This window comes from Apiospora hydei (assembly GCF_038363865.1).
Source record: "Apiospora hydei strain CBS 114990 chromosome Unknown utg000008l_segment0_segment0, whole genome shotgun sequence".
NCBI classification, from domain to species: Eukaryota; Fungi; Ascomycota; class Sordariomycetes; order Amphisphaeriales; family Apiosporaceae; genus Apiospora; species Apiospora hydei.
In genome coordinates, this window is record NW_027117367.1 from 2,659,771 (window position 1) to 2,676,206 (window position 16,436).

Below are 16,436 nucleotides of genomic sequence, written 5' to 3' on the forward strand. Positions count from 1 at the left end.
TCAATGTACAAGACAAATGGGTGCTCTGGAACCAAGTAGGAGAGCTGTCATGGAAAAAGAAAGAAAAAAGATGAGATTTGCCCGTTACTGGAGTTGAACCAGTGACCGCCATTACTCTTATTATCACAAGTAATGGGTGCTTTACCGTTAAGCTAAACGGGCCTTCGGGGGTGGCAGGGGCGGTGATACTTGTCGATGACCTTAAAAGGCCTTATAAGGTGGACATGGATGTGGTATCCTCGAAAATCAAGGAGAGGGAGACCTTAACCTAGATAGGAGGATCATTAAGAAGAAAGGGGTTTACACGCTGCTGATTTCTAGCTAATATTTACGATTACTTAATTTTATAAGAGGTGCTTTATTATTATATTAAATAAGCTAATATTTTAATTTTAATAATAATTTTTTATAATTATTTAATTAATTATAAGATAACGTGGTTTATTATTAAGTCGAATATATTATTAAGTCGGATATTTTTTCTATATTTTAACACTTTTATATAAATTTATTTAATTATAACGCTTTAAATTAATTAAAATTACTCGCTATTCGATTCATTACTTAATTCTATATTTTTTTTACGTTCGCGTATTGTGACCGGTTTCGCCGCAGTTGTCACAGCGCCTACCGCCCGTCGCGCGTCGTTTCGACGAGCCACTATTTTCGCTTTCGCCGGTCGGTAAACGCTTCCCTTTTGCCTTTTCGTCCTGTAGCGCTTAAAATTCCTTAATGGTAAGGGCTCCTCCAAGCTGGACTCGTGATTTTTTAGCTTTCCGGCGCTTTGAAAGGGTTAAATTAACATTTTAAAAAGTGCGGACCTAATTTTTTAATATAGTTACTTTATAAACTATTCGGGTTATACTTTTCGTTATTTAGTTTACCGTATTTAAAATTAGTATTAAAAAATTTCTTTAATAGGTAAACATTTTTTTAATATAAATAGAGTGCTTAGTCGTTTATTACGGGTTAGACGGCGTCTAGGGGTTATACGTGCTTAGAATCCCGGGTCGCGACTACTCCGGTATAGGCGTCCGAAGTTACATATCCAGCTTACTTATTACTTCGTCTAAATAGTGAGGTACTAAGCCGGATACGTTAAATTTAAATTTAATATTAGCTTCCGTAAAAATAGCAAAATATGCGGCCTTAAACGCGATAAAAAACTTAAGCTTCGTAATATAGTTTATCGAAGCCTTAATAAATAACTCGATTTCCTTCGAATAAGTACGTTTTAAAGGCGAATAAAGTGCTATATTAAAAAGTTAAAACAAGTGCGATAAATAAAGAGATATATTAATAGTAATAATATTATTATCCTAGCAGTATGCCTCGAATTCGGCCGAAATATAGCTCTCGTGGCCGTCGAGAATTAAGAGGCGGTAACGACTTTTTATCTACGATTTAATATATTTATCGAAGTATTTAATTTAGTTTAAACTTGTCTCGTTATCGGTTTATCTATTAAAAATCGGTTTAATTACTTAATTGCCTAGTAAGTTATTTTCGCGCGATTAGTTCGCGAGGTGATATTAGTTTTAAACGATTAAAAAAGGCGGAATATATTAGTTTTACGAATTAATACATTTAATAGCCGTCGACTATTCCCGATTATTAAACTAAACCGATTTCGTTTTTTTTACGCTAATTAGCACGTGTTACAACGAGTATTAACCCGATTATACTTATTATAAAGCCGGTCTCGTCGAAATTCTATATATCCTTATCGATAATATCGTATTTAGCCTTAATATTAATAACTAAACTAAACTAGCCGGAAATAACTTTCGGATTTTTTATAAAGAACCTTTTAATAGTCGTACCGACGGTTTATTTTAGTTTTAAGGTCCGGGTTACGGTCGATAAAGCGCCTAGCCTAGTGCTTACCGACGCGATCGCCGCCGCGCGACGCGATAAGGAGATTAGCTATATTTTTATATTAGCTATTTTTAAAAGTATCCCTCGGGTATTTAAATTAATTATATATTTATAAAGTACTTTTTTTTTAATCGTATTTAATTTATGCTTTAAGTATCGAATTTCGCGTCGTGCGGTTCGGCCGTGGAGTCGGTCGCTAAGGGTAGATAATGGGACGACGTAGTGTTTCGTCGCAACTCTTTAACTAATTCGGGTTAGACCGTTTCGTGACGCTTAAATTACTAAAGTTATCCGCTCTTTTTAAAATAAATAAAGCATTGTGGTTATAAAGTTATTACGCGTTAAAGTTTAATTAAATAAGTTAATAATAAAAGTGTTCGACTTAATAATATATCCGACTTAATAGTAAACCACGTTAGTTTAATTATATTAATACTTTTAATAAAAGTCGTTTAAAAAACGAGTCTTAATAATTAACTTATTATTTAATAAATATATATAATAAAGATAATAATAATAACGTGGTTTATTAATAAGCGGGATATATTATATACCGAAACACTTTTTCCACTTTTCGATATTTTTATATAAGTTTATTTAATTATAACGCGCTTTATTAATTAAATTTACTCGTTATTCGATTCGCTATTTAATTTTATATTTCTTTTACATGTTTACGCATTATAGCCTGTCTCGCCGCAGATCTCACAGCGTATGACGCCCGTCGCGCGCCTTTTCGATAAACCACTATTTTCGCCTTTATTAGTTACTGGCCGTTTTTATTTTACTTTCTCGTCCTACAGCCTTCGAAATTCCTTAATCGTAAAGGCTCCTCTAAGCTGGACTCGCGATTTTTTAGCTCTCCGGCGCTTCGAAAAGGCTAAATTAACCTTTTATAATATACGTATTTAATCCTTTATAAGGGTTATTTTATACACGATTATATATATACCCTTCGTTATTTAGTTTACCGCTTTTAAAATTAGCGTTAACGAGCTTCCTTAATAGGTAAACACTTTTTTTTAATAAAAAAAGAGTGCTTAGTTATTTATTAGTAATTAAATAACGTCTAGGGGTCGTAAATACTAGCCGTCCTCGGACGCGACGAGCTATATAAGTATCCGGAGACGTATATTTAACTTACTAATTACTTTATCCGGGTTATAAGGTATTAAACTAGATACTTTAAATTTAAATTTAATATTATTTTCCGTAAAAACAATAAAATACGTAGCTTTAAAAGCGATAAAAAACTTTAACTTTATAATATAATTTATTAACGCCTTAATAAATAACTCGATTTCTTTCGAATACGTGCGCTTTAAAAGCGAATAAAGTGTTATATTTAATAGTTAAAGTAAATAAAAAAAATAAAAAGGTATACTAAGCGTAATAATGCCGTTATTTTTATAGTATAGTTCGAATTCGGCCGAAATATAATTCTTATAACCGTTGAGGATTAAAAGACGATATAAACCCTTCGTTCGCGATTTAATATACTTATCGAAGTATTTAATTTAGTTTAAGCTTATTTTATTATTTATTTAATTATTTAAAGTTAGTTTAATTATTTAATTACTCGATAAGTCGTATTTAATAACTTAGTTCGTTAAGTAATATTAACTTTAAACGATTAAAAACGGCGAGATATATTAATTTTATAAATTAATGCATTTAATCGCTATTAACTATTCCCGATTATTAAGCTAGACCGATTTCGTTTTCTTACGCCGATCGGCGCGTATTACGACGAGGGTTAACTCGATTATATTTATTATAAAGCCGGTCTCGTTAAAATTATAACGTGGTTTACTATTAAATAGCTCGTATTATTAAGTGGTTCACCCTTATTATTTCTCGACCTTAATTAAACTTTAACGCGTAATAATTTTATAATTATAATACTTAATTTAAGTTAAGAAAACCGGATCGGTTTAATTATTTAAGCGACACGAAAGCCTTTAAATCTATTAAGTAAAAGAGATATTATAAAAGTATACGACGTTCTTAAAACTTTTTACGTTACTAAATCCACGGCCGAACCTTATAACGCGATATTTAATATTTACGGTATAAATTAAATACGAATAAAAAAAGTATTTTATAAGCATATAATTAATTTAAATACCCGCGGGATGTCTCCCAAAATCGCTAGTGTAGAAAATATGGCTAATTTCTTTACCGCGTCGCGCGACGGCGAGCGCGTTGGCAAGCACTGGGTTAGGCGCTTTATTAACCGGAACCCGGACCTCAAGACCCGAATAAACCGTCGATACGATTACTAGAGGGCTTTTTATAAAAATTTAAACGTTATTTCCGGTTAATTTAAGCTAATCGCGAATATTAAAACTAAATACGGCATTATTAATAAGGATATATAGAATTTCGACGAAACCGGCTTTATAATAAATATAATCGGGTTAACCCTCGTCGTAATATACGCCGATCGGCGTAAGAAAGCGAAATCGGTCCAGCTTAATAATCGGGAATAGTCGACGACGATTAAATATATTAATTCGTAAGGCTAATATATTTCGCTATTTTTAATTGTTTAAGGCTAATATTACTTAGCGAACTAAGTTACCGAATACGACTTATTAAGCGATTAAGTAATTAAATTAACTTTTAATAAATAGACTAATAATAAAATAAACCTAGACTAAATTAAGCACTTCGATAAATATATTAAATCGTAAACGAAGGGTCGCTACCGCCTTTTAATTCTCGACGGCTATAAAAGCTATATTTCGGCCGAATTCGAAGTATATTATTAAAATAACGATATTATTATAATTAGTATACCTCCTTATTTATCGCATTTACTTTAACCTCTCGATATAATACTTTATTCGCCTTTAAAGCGTGCTTATTCGAAAAAAAATCGAGCTATTTATTAAGGCCTTAATAAACTATATCACGAAGCTCGAGTTTTTTATCGCGTTTAAAGCTACACATTTCGCTATTTTTATAAAAACTAATATTAAATTTAAATTCAGCGTATCCGGCTTAATACCTTATAGCCCGAATAAAGTAATTAATAAACTAAATATATGTCTCCGAACGCTTATACTTAGCCTATCCCGTCCGGGGACGGCTAATACCTACGACCTTTAAACGCCGTTTAACCCTTAATAAATAACTAAGCACTTTATTTATATTAAAAAAAGGGTATTTATTTATTAAAAAAGCTCTTTAACGCCGATTTTAAATATAATAAACTAAATAACGAAAGGTATAATTAAAATAGTTTATAAAATAACTTTTATATATAATCGGATACGTATTTTAAAAGAGGCTAATTTAGCCCTTTCGAAACGCCGGAGAGCTAAAAAGTCGCGAGTCTAGCTTAGAGGAGCCCTTACGATTAAAGAATCTCGAAGGCTGCAGGACGAGAAGGCAAAAGGAAGCGGCCAGCGACTGATAAAGGCGAAAATGGTAGTTTGTTAAAGAGGCGCGCGACGGGCGGCAGGCGCTGTGGGATCTGCGGCGAAACAGGCTATAATGCGCGAACATGTAAAAAGTATATAGAATCAAGTAGCGAATTAAATAGCGAGTAAATTTAATTAATTTAAAGCGTCGTAGTTAAAATAACTTTTATAAAAGTATTAAAAAGTGGTAAAGGTGAACCACTTAATAATACGGGCTATTTAATAGTAAACCACGTTATATATTCTTATTAACGATATCGTATTTAGCTTTAATATTTACGATTAATTTAAACTAGCCGAAAATAACGTTCGAATTTTTATAAAAGGCCCTTTAATAATCGTATCGACGATTTATTCTAGTTTTAAGGTTTAAGTTACGGTTAATAAATCGCTTAACTTAGTGTTTATCGACGCGTTCGCCGCCGCGCAACGCGGTAAGGAAATTAGCTATATCTTCTATATTAACTATATTAAAAGGCATCCCTCGAGTATTTAAATTAATTATATACTTACGAAACACTTTCTTTTTAATCGGATTTAATTTTCGTTAAAAGTGTCCGATTTCGCGTTATAAAGGTCGGCCGTAAAGTCGGTAATTTAAAAAAGTTCGTGAGATATTAAAAGCTTTCGCAGCAGCTTTTTAACTAATATACTTTACGGGGTTTCGCGTCGCTTAAATCGTTAAATTAATCCGTTCTTTTAATAAAGGATTAAGTATTATAATTATAAAATTAAAACGTATTAAAGTTTAAAAAGTATAGTTAGTCGGAAAAATATCTCGGTATATAATATATCTCGTTTATTAATAAACTACGTTATAAATAAACTAAATTAATTCACCGTAATTTTATATATATAATATAGTTTATTATTAAGTCGAATATATTATTTAATTAAACACTTTTATTACCGACTTATTTAATTAAACTTTAACGCGTAATAATTTTATAACTATAATATTTTATTTATTTTTAAAAAAGCGGATAACCTTAGTAGTGTAACGATGCCTATTAAGGGTCTAATAAAAACCTGGTAGAACGTACGCGGGTTTATATTGGCAATGCGAGAGAGTATTTAGACGGGTGATAGAATTACACTATCGGTAAAGTAATAGAGTAATTAAGTTTTAAATAAATGCTGGGGCGTAGTTTATAGTATTATAATAAATCGTTAAAATATATACTTTATTAATAAATAAAAATTAATATTTAAATTAATTATTAAATAAACGAAAGTATTTAGGAAGCTATATAAAAAAACGTTCGTTTTATATCCTACCTCGCTCTCTTATTAATGTTTACTCGGTCCGTTAAATTACCGCCGCTTACTGGTGACCTAGTGATCCCTCCGTCGTTGGCTCACCTTGGCTCATCGGTAATCCAGGGTAATCCAACACGGCGGCTCACTGCGGCTCACTGGTAACTCGTGGTGAGTCGTTACGTGACCATGTGGCTCGTGCGTTAGCCTTCTCGGTTTGTCTGGCTCCCCTGCGGGGCTTTGTATTTCCGCAGCCGCTGCGCCCTTTCCTGGCCGCATAAGTAGGTCGGGTCGTAACAAGTAGTTTAAACGTTATAAAACGGTTTAACCCGAATTAATTAAAGAGTTATAACGAAACACTACGTTATTTTATTATTTACCTTTAACGACCGATTTTACGGCCGAACCGTATAACGCGAAATTTAATATTTAAAATATAAATTAAATACGATTAAAAAAAAGGTGCTTCGTAAATATATAATTAATTTAAATACCCGAGGGATGCCTCTAAAAATGGCTAATATAAAAGATATAGCCAATCTCTTTATCGCGTCGCGCGGCGGCGACCGCGTCGGTAAGCACTGGGCTAGGCGCTTTATCGACCGTAACCCGGACTTTAAGACTAAAATAAACCGTCGGTACGACTATTAAAGGGCTCTTTATAAAAATCCGAAGGTTATTTCCGGCTAGTTTAGCCTAGTTATTAATATTAAAGCTAAATACGGTATCGTCGACGAGGACGTATAGAATTTCGACGAGACCGGCTTTATAATAAATATAATTAGGTTAATACTCGTTATAATACGCGCTAATCAACGTAGGAAAGCGAAATCGGTTTAACTTAATAATTAAAAATAATTAATAGTTATTAAATATATTAATTTATAAAGCTAATATATTCCGTTTTTTTTAATCGTTTAAAGTTAATATTACCTTATAAATTAATCGCGCGAGAGTAGTTTACCGGGCGATTAAGTAATTAAACCGATTTTTAATAAATAAACTAATAACGAAATAAGTTTAAATTAAATTAAGCACTTCGATAAATATACTAAATCGTAAATAAAAAATCGCTACCGCCTTTTAATTTTCGACGGCTACGAGAGCTATATTTTCGCCGAATTCGAAATATACTATTAAAATAATAATATTATTATTATTAATATACCTCTTTATTTATCGCACTTATTTTAACTTTTTAATATAATATTTTATTCGCCTTTAAAACGTGTTTATTTAAAAGAAATCGAGCTATTTATTAAGGCTTCGATAAATTATATTACGAAGTTTAAATTTTTTATCGCGTTTAAGGCCGTATATTTTACTATTTTTACGAAAGCTAATATTAAATTTAGATTTAACGTATCCGGCTTAATACCTCACTATTCGAACAAAGTGATAAGTAAGCTAAATGTGCAATTTCGGACGCTTATACCGGAGTAATCGCGACCCGGGACTTTAAATATATATAACCCCTAAACGCCGTTTAACCCGTAATAAATAACTAGGCATTTTATTTATATTAAAAAAAGGTGTTTATTTATTAAAAAAAAATTTTAACGCTAATTTTAAATATAGTAAACTAAATAATAAAAAATATAACCCGAATAGCCCACAAAGTAACCATATTAAAAAATTAGGTCCGCACTTTTCAAAATACTAATTTAGCCCTTTCGAAGCGCCGGAAAACTAAAAAATCACGAGTCCAGTTTAAAAGAGCCCTTACTATTAAAGAATCTCAAGCGTTACAGGACAAAAAGGCAAAAGGAAGCGTCCACCGACCGGCGAAAACGAAAATAGTAGCTCGTCGAAACGACGCGCGACGGGCGGTAGGCGCTGTGGCAACTACGGCGAAACCGGTTATAATGCGCGAACGTGTAAAAAGGATGTAAAATTAAGTAACGAATCGAATAGCGAGTAATTTTAATTAATTTAAAGCGTTATAATTAAATAAATTTATATAAAAATATCGAAATATAAAAAAAGTGTCTAACTTAATAATATATCCGATTTAATAATAAACCACGTTAATTATATTACGCTTTATTTTTTATAACGTTATATAAGTTATATATTAAAAACTTAAAACTTATATACTTAAGATTTTTATTTAAAACCTTAAAATAAAAAAAAAAAGTATAAAATACACTTAATATATATTATTAATATTCTAAATTAACCCCTTTTTTATTTAAACTATTTTAATCGTTATTTAATAATTAATTAAAAAGAGGCCTTTTATTAATATTAAATTATTTTATAAACTTTAATAACCCCTCTTTTTCTTTTTTTCCTTTTTTTTAACGTTTAATACTCGGAGAAAATAAGTTAATTTATTTAAAAGCTTTTAAAAGGTAAACTCGATAATTAATAACTTTAAATAACGGTGCGACGATTAAAAAACCCCGGAGTATAAAAAAAGCCGCGAAAGAAAAACTCGATATACTACGATATAGCGCGACACTATAATTTCGACCTTAAATTAAATAAGCGGCTTTTAACATCGCCGACCGCTTATAACGTCCGTTAAAAACCGGCTTATTTAACGGCTACAATTTAACCTCTTAACTTAAGAGGTAATAACCCCCTTGCCTTAACCTAAAGATCGTGCTGCACAACTAGGAGATAAAGCGTTTTATTCCATACATTAAAGGAGCTCTTCTCCGACTTCTGCCTCTCCTCTTTGCTGATCGCACTTTCGCAGGTTTAGTAGCATTCTGATTAATCCTCGTAGTATCTCCTCCTCCTTTATCTTTACACAACTAATATATAGTCCTGGTAACTATGTCGCAAAACAGTTTCTCGGCCAGGCATATTATGTCCGCGCCGTACCACGTCGCGGACTCGCAACGCTCCTTAGCGCTATGCCCGGGTCTAGGACGTAAAAACCAGGGGTATCAAAGGGGCGACTGCGCTTCGTTGCTGCTTGTCCTCTCCTTTCCTACGCTCCCCTCTATGCCGCCGTCCCGTTCAAGCAGCATGTATTTAGGGACAGTCGGCTTTCCGTGTCACTCATCATCGCCGCCGCCGCCGCCGCCGTTGCGCCGAGCCTCATGGATGTCGCGCCGATACCTGTTGACGCTCTTCTTATCTTACTGGGACTCGTCCTTGACGCGCCCAAGATACTTGTCGCGGCCCATCCCGCAGTTCTCGGCATCGGTGGCGTACTCGAGTGGGAGATCGAAGAGAGAGATACCCGAGTCGGCCTCGAAAGAGAAACGCGGGGTTTCTTTTCTGGCAGGTGGAGTCGATTTCATCGCCGACCCAAGCGTTGCGGTCGCCGCCGTCGGCGATCATGTCGGGGATGTGAAACCTGAGGCCCTGGGCGTTGGTGTCGTTGGGCTTGTTCTAGCCGATGCGCTCGTCCTGTCCGTCCGAACAGCAACGGAGGGCTGATGGCCGCTATGGCGTGGGGATCTAGCAGCTAAATCCGCTCATATGGGATGGGCGCGGTTAGGCACTTGGAGAAGGGGGTTGGTTTCTCTTGTACACGGACCGACAGGACGGCAGAAGCAAAAGACTCTGAAATTGAGTAGGTAACCACAAATAAACGGACTCAAAATGAAGGTAATTCTGCGTAAGGCGAGGGGCAAAAATTATGCATCCCAGTAGTCCAGCTGTACTAAATATGTCAAAAGGTCATCTTCTCATCCTTCCCATTATTCTCTTCTCTCTTATTCTTCGCAAGCTCGAAGACAGCCAGACGCAGACATCCACACACATTCAGCTCAAAGTCTCACCCACACCTTGACTTTCGAAAACCTCGCATCGCATCCCCGAGCTCGTTTCATCCGCAGCCTTACTACCGACCAGAAGCTCATCAGTAGCCATGCGTTACTGCCTTGGTATCGAGACCGCCGCCCTCCTCCTCCTCCTAGGTGCCGGGACCCTCCTTCTCGGCGTCAGCAGTGCGCCACTCGGCAGCGTAGCCCGGGGAATCGATTCCATAAGCCATCCCAACAGCGCATTGAAGATACAAGAGGAAGGATACCAACTTGGAAACCGGGAGCTAACATCACCCTCAAGGAACTCGGTCGATTGTGCCCTGCGGGAAGCCGTCCAACGCCGAAGGGATGTTGTTTCCCGACGACGGAGGGGTGCCATTTTGTTACACGTGAAGATATAGCGGTTGCAGGCGGTAGGCTCTTGGGAGCGGAAGATGGCGAGAGTAGTTAGTGGTGGGTCACTGGGAGTTTGATCATTGTTCAGTTGGACGATGTGTTAGATGACGATTCGCTTTGGATGCCTTAGAGCGGTAATAGAAACGGCCAATACGAGTCTGATGTAGGGAAATAAGTTACGCCAGACAACGTTCTTTCGTAGCTGTGAAGCGATCCTGTCGCAGTGTAGGGATTGGCGATGTTTAACTCGCATGTAGGTGAATTGCCAGAAGCTGGCCCAGGTGAATGGAGCTAGCACTCTGTTTCCAGGGGTTAAAGTGGCCAATCAGAACAGGATGTTAACACTTTGATACTATCCTGTTATAGTAATATACTGACCTTCTAGTTCATCCTTTTATACTGGTTAGATTGTCGATTTAACCGGTCTGACTGGCCTTGATGGTGATAAACAGGCCGATGTGGTGGCCACTGATCAGCAAGGTGTGCAAGCAGATCCAGCTGCCAACAGCTGGCTATTTTGGACTAGCTGGCACCTGTTGGAGCTGACATGCTGTGGGCGCTCATCACACTGTTGGCGCTTAGTGATGTTGCCGATGTGGTGGTGCTTACCGAGATTTGCCTTCCTCACAACGCACCTATGATCTGCTAACTATGTAATCGGTATCCCCCGCTTATGTATCATGGGCCCAATTTCACCCATGTATATGAAGTCGTCCGTTCCCAGCTCGAGGCCTTGCAACCGAATGAACGAACCTGTCCTTCCCCTAACTTGCACAAAGCCAGTCCAGCCCCCGAACGTGGCACACTGCCTGACCCTATATCACCATCGTCATCATGTCGAAACGAGGGTAAGAGCGGCCTTTCCTACTCCCAGCCCCACTGCGCTTGCCTCCAGTACACCTGCCTGACCCATCCAAGCTGCCGTACATGCCGCAGGCGGCGTGTAAAGTGTGGTGAGTAGCTAGGTTACCTCCCGCCCTTGTGGAGGTACTCATGCGAAGGGCGTCTCGAACTGTTTCTGACATGGAAGACATCGTCCGCGCCCCGACAAGCAGACCGGATCCGGCCAGAATGCAGCCTTTGCGTTCGGGACGGCTTCGTCTGCCAATGGTTCCCCAGAAAGAAGCGGGAACCTTTGATCACGCTTGCCGGGGCTGTTCAGGAGGTCAAATATGATTGTATGCCGTCCCCGCCATAGAGCGGAAGCAAGGCGGAGGAGGAGGAGAAGAAGGGGGAGGAGGACGGCAAGCCTGCCAGCGACTACAGGCTGGTGTGCAGATCAACGGGACACGCAGCACCTTCATCGGCTAAACCGAGCTCGCCATCTACCGACGATCCGCTCAACATTGAGAAAAGCACCAAGGTGGAAGATGGGATATCGGAGGAGCTGAAACGGAGTGTTCGTTGACGTTCTTTTGCTCCGTCCCTGGGATTCGCTGATGCTCTTGGGTATCCCAGGCTGTGGGGATCATCGAGGAGTATCCGTAGGTTATATTTGTTATCGAACCCTCTTGTCATATTGGAAATTGCGACTTAAACGCCCTACTTGCTCAGCCTCCATGCACAAGGACCCGTGGATAATTGCCTCAGGCCGTTCCTCAAAGTAACAAAGTCAGAATTCATGTAGTTACGACCATATCACAAGTCTCAACTGAACTGCGAGACATCGGTTCACTTCAGTATTGCTTATCCGCGACCAGCACTACTTACTCAGTGCAATGTAATAATATCACCCCCTAGCAGCAGCACACACAGCACGGCGGGGGCGACCATGCGAAACAATCGGGAGCATTCCGACTCTCGGGGATACAATCAATTATGAAGCAGGCTGTGTTCTACCTCAGCTACAGAAAAAGAAATACTCATTGCCACCGCAAGCTCTGACATGCTTGCTGTATTCTGCTGCTTCAACCTTGCTCTGCAACGAATCCAGCGTGAACCCTACTCATGAAGCCATAAACTCGTAATCACAGGAAACCATGGAACCATCAAGCAAATCAACCCTTACTGGCACAGCAGGCAACTGATCATGTGGCCATGCCGGCCACTAGCCCGGGCCAAACCTGCAAACGCCGTATCATGGAGAAGCAACAAAACGCCAAACTCACAAACGCCTTTCTCACATCTGAGAGATGCTTGGTGCGCTCGTGATCAAACCAACAAGAACAGCTGCCCTCCAATTGCCCCGCCGAGGGCACAAGCTGCAAAGTCAGCGAGGCGACGTCTCTTGGCGGGTGGCGCTTCTGCAGACCTCGCCGCAACCTGGACCTGAGTGCCATTTGTCTCCTGGAGCGCAACAGAAGGCTTCAGGGCAGGAGCCGACGTAGAGGCATCCTTGGTGGCGCTAAGTCGAGACAGCGAAGGCGTATCGGGTGCAAATCCAAGGCGTGGAGATTTTGAATCCACCGAATTACTCTCGCTGTCGTCATCTTCGCTGTCATCAAGGGTGAATACCTCATCATACGTGCGCTTTGTAGCCCGGGATGTAGCTGGCATGCTAGGAGCAGTGACAGGCTCGGGTGAAACCTCGACTGGGCTAGGTGGAGAATACAGAGGCGATGATGCCTTCTCCAAGTCTTCGGCCAGTAAATCTGGAATAGTCATACGACGGGCGTGACGTATCACTTTGATCTCATTGGAAGACTTGGCGGCGGCTGCTGCCTTGCTTCTCTCGAACGTGAAAGCACTGGTCATATCATGCTCTGGGCTCTGAAGTCGCGTGCGCTTCTCCGGGTCGGGAGAAATGTGCCCATGAGATGAACTGGAGGTGGCCCAAATGGGAGGAGCGTAATATTGCGAGAGAGATCGTGGTCTCTGCGCAGCGCGGCTTTTTGGTGGCAAACCACTCACTATAGTTTTCGATCGGGGGCGCGAACGCTTGACAGGGGGCTCAATGGGGTGCTGCAGGAAGGAAAGAGAACGCCAAGGTGCCTTGGACGCAGCATCGGAGTCCTGGTGGTACCGCCCTTGAGTGTTGTTGACGTGCTCAGACGGCGGGCTGGAGCCCCGAATACTAGAATAGCCGTCAACCTTGAAAGAAGATTTCAGTGCATTGCCCTCTTGGTTGGTGTTTTGCATGACGTGGTCAGCCATGTATTGGGTAGGTGCTACAAGCTGGGAAGGTGTCGCCTGAACCGTTTCCCTGTTTTGATCTCGAGCAGCAAAGTATTCGAATTTGCCGGTCTTCTCGCCAAGCACTTGTGCAGTGGTCTTGCCACCTTCTTGTTTGGTTCCAGAGGCGGCGGGCTTCTTCACCATAGCGGCGTCCGAAGGGCTTGGCTGTCTCGCAATGGCAACCAGATTCGTTAAGACATTAGGGGGTGCCGTTGCTTGCATTGGCTCGCCAGTGACGCCCAGGTTACACAATGCATTGAAAGAGCGAACCGGGTACAAGGGGTTCAACTTGGGAGCTGGCTTTGTGCTAACGGCCACTGGGGAGGACTTGGGCGACTGTGTGGATGTCGAGGTCTTGTCGAAAATGCTAGTCTCGATGACATCTGACTCGTCATCGCTCGATGATAGAATGTCTTCATTGCAGGGTTCATCAGGATCGCCTGGGAAGCCATCGTCAGTATGTATGAAGGTAAAGGATTGCTTAAAACAATGCAACTTACTAGCATCTTCTCCCTCAGAGTCATCAGAGTTGGTATGTTCATCCAGCTCTTCGTTATCATCAGAGCTCCACTGTGACTCCATGTCTCCTTCCTCGCTACCGATGTCACTTTCACGTTGCTCGAGCACATCCGACATCGAGTCGTCTTCATCATCATCATCCTCAGAGCTCTCGAGGTAAGTTGGCAATGGCATCGAACCACCAAAGTCTTGAAGGGTATACGTGTGTTGAGCAACCAGATCCGAGATGACTGCGGGAGGGTTATGGGGCTCCCCACTGCCCGCCGGTGTTTCAGAAGATTGGTTCTTCGAAGCAGTGACAGATACGTTGGAGTCCTGAGCGTGGCCAAGATCGTGTGTCTCTTGCGTGTCTTGATGATCGCGTCCCGACATGGCAGGCGAAGTCGGTTGATTGGGCCAAGTGCTAGGCTCGGGCGAATAACCATGGATAGGGCTGGAGGATCGATCATCCTCATCGATCTCGGAAGTTAAGTCGATTACATCTGAACTTGACTCTGTAGTGAACAGCCCCTCGGATGTCAAGCCATGCCGGGTACGGCCAGAGGTATTTGGATCGGCTTCCTGAGTGAGGTCCACGACTGTCGACTGGTCTGGCTGGCTGATATCAGGGAGCGTGAAATCTTCCCTATCCATGACCATCACAGATCCCCCATCACTCAGCATATCATCATCCTCGGCATCAGGGACGGTAAAGTGGTTGGTAGAAGGAGCCCGTTCAGGCAAGGATACATCACTAGAAAATTGTCAGTGAATATGCGTATTGGATGAAGGGCGCACATGCTACGTACGAATTGGGCCACTCCATGGTCACATCAACCTCGCAAGGCGGGAACGTATCGCGTCCACGTAGAATCTCGATGCCGAACCGGATCTTGTCACCACTGACCAGTTCAGCGGAATCGTGTTCGGTTAATCGTTTCTCGAGTGTAGGAGTGTCCTTCTTCGCAACGAAGGTACCGTGTAGAGATCCGATATCCTTGATGAAAAGCGTCTGGATGGGTAATCAATATATTTCCTATCGTGTCTTGGAGGTGGGGAACATACCTTGGTGTCCAAGTGGGCAATAAGCTCGGCGTGGGTTCTGGACATGACTGGAGAGTCGAACCAGGCGTTGTCTGGGGTAGCGACAAAACCCTTTGTAGCTACCTTGGAAGCCCTGCCGATACGCTCTGGTATATTGTGCCGTAGGGCGATACGTCGTGCTGGGATACTGGAATGCAGACCTGTGTTGGAGTTTGCAAGGGTGACGATGACTGGCGTCGAAGACGATTAGTACCATGAAGTGATATAGAAGCAAGGCATACGGGGAAAAGACAACATGTAAGCGAGAGCTGGTTCTAGACATACCTCTGGCATCGTCAGCCACTGATTGAGAGTCGGAGTCAGAGGCCATTTTGTCGAAGTAGGTCGAGAATCCTGCTCGATTTATGGGGACGACAAGGATTCAAAGCAGTCCTCTGATGACTCGGGATCCAAGAGGAAAGATGCCTTAGACTTGTGGCGTGGATGGCATCTGATGGAAATGTATTTGCCTTCGGCTGGGTATGGACCAAGGTGCGAGAGGCGATTGTCACATCCAAGGCTGGGGTGAAGTGAAAGTAGATGTGCGCGAAGTGTGAAAGGTGGGGTGTTTGCTCAATACGTCTCAGGAAGTGCCGGGAGAGGGATGATGACTGACTGCAGGTGCTCAAGGAACCACGGCTACTGCCTACCTACAGACACGTGAAGCACGAGGTGGGACGTAAAGACTTGGGGAGGGGAAGAAAAGTAGTTGCGATATGGAAGGGACGAAGAGGTAGGAGAGCAGTCGAAGTGAAGTTACAAGATCATACCAGACAATCGATCAAATGGGCGTTGCCTTGCAGGGGGAGGAGGGGAAGTTGCGCAGTCCAAGTCACGACTTTGGAGGTTCAAGTTGACTGACCAGAAGAGGCCCCAGCAATCGCAGTCCGCCCAGGTGCCCTTTCCAACAGCAAATCGGTCGGAACTAGGGCCAATTAGCGCGGGTATCTGGGGTAGAGGTGGGGTTTGAACTGGGATGGCCAGGACACTTCTGAGAATGTAGTGGGAGGTAGTTGGCAGTCCAGGCAGAACTGGCCGCCGATAAAGCTGCCTGCAG

At 41.0% G+C, this 16,436-nt stretch overlaps 3 protein-coding genes across 3 annotated transcripts; 1 reads left to right on the forward strand and 2 right to left on the reverse strand.

Moving 5' to 3' along the window:
• Positions 1 to 9,161: 9,161 nt before the first annotated feature.
• On the reverse strand, positions 9,162 to 9,820 carry PG997_011404 (uncharacterized protein; the record flags this gene model as incomplete). Its single annotated transcript, XM_066815719.1, has 2 exons — positions 9,162 to 9,258; positions 9,660 to 9,820. 2 exons carry the CDS (start codon positions 9,818 to 9,820, stop codon positions 9,162 to 9,164), a joined length of 258 nt encoding a protein of 85 aa, XP_066665009.1.
• Positions 9,821 to 11,518: 1,698 nt separating this feature from the next.
• PG997_011405 (uncharacterized protein) lies at positions 11,519 to 12,092 on the forward strand (the record flags this gene model as incomplete). Its single annotated transcript, XM_066815720.1, has 2 exons — positions 11,519 to 11,532; positions 11,885 to 12,092. The coding sequence occupies 2 exons, from the start codon at positions 11,519 to 11,521 to the stop codon at positions 12,090 to 12,092; spliced, it is 222 nt and encodes a 73-aa protein (XP_066665010.1).
• A 743-nt stretch (positions 12,093 to 12,835) lies between these two features.
• PG997_011406 (forkhead associated domain-containing protein) lies at positions 12,836 to 15,710 on the reverse strand (the record flags this gene model as incomplete). Its single annotated transcript, XM_066815721.1, has 5 exons — positions 12,836 to 14,238; positions 14,299 to 15,050; positions 15,106 to 15,308; positions 15,362 to 15,540; positions 15,665 to 15,710. The coding sequence occupies 5 exons, from the start codon at positions 15,708 to 15,710 to the stop codon at positions 12,836 to 12,838; spliced, it is 2,583 nt and encodes an 860-aa protein (XP_066665011.1).
• Between the last annotated feature and the right edge of the window lie 726 nt (positions 15,711 to 16,436).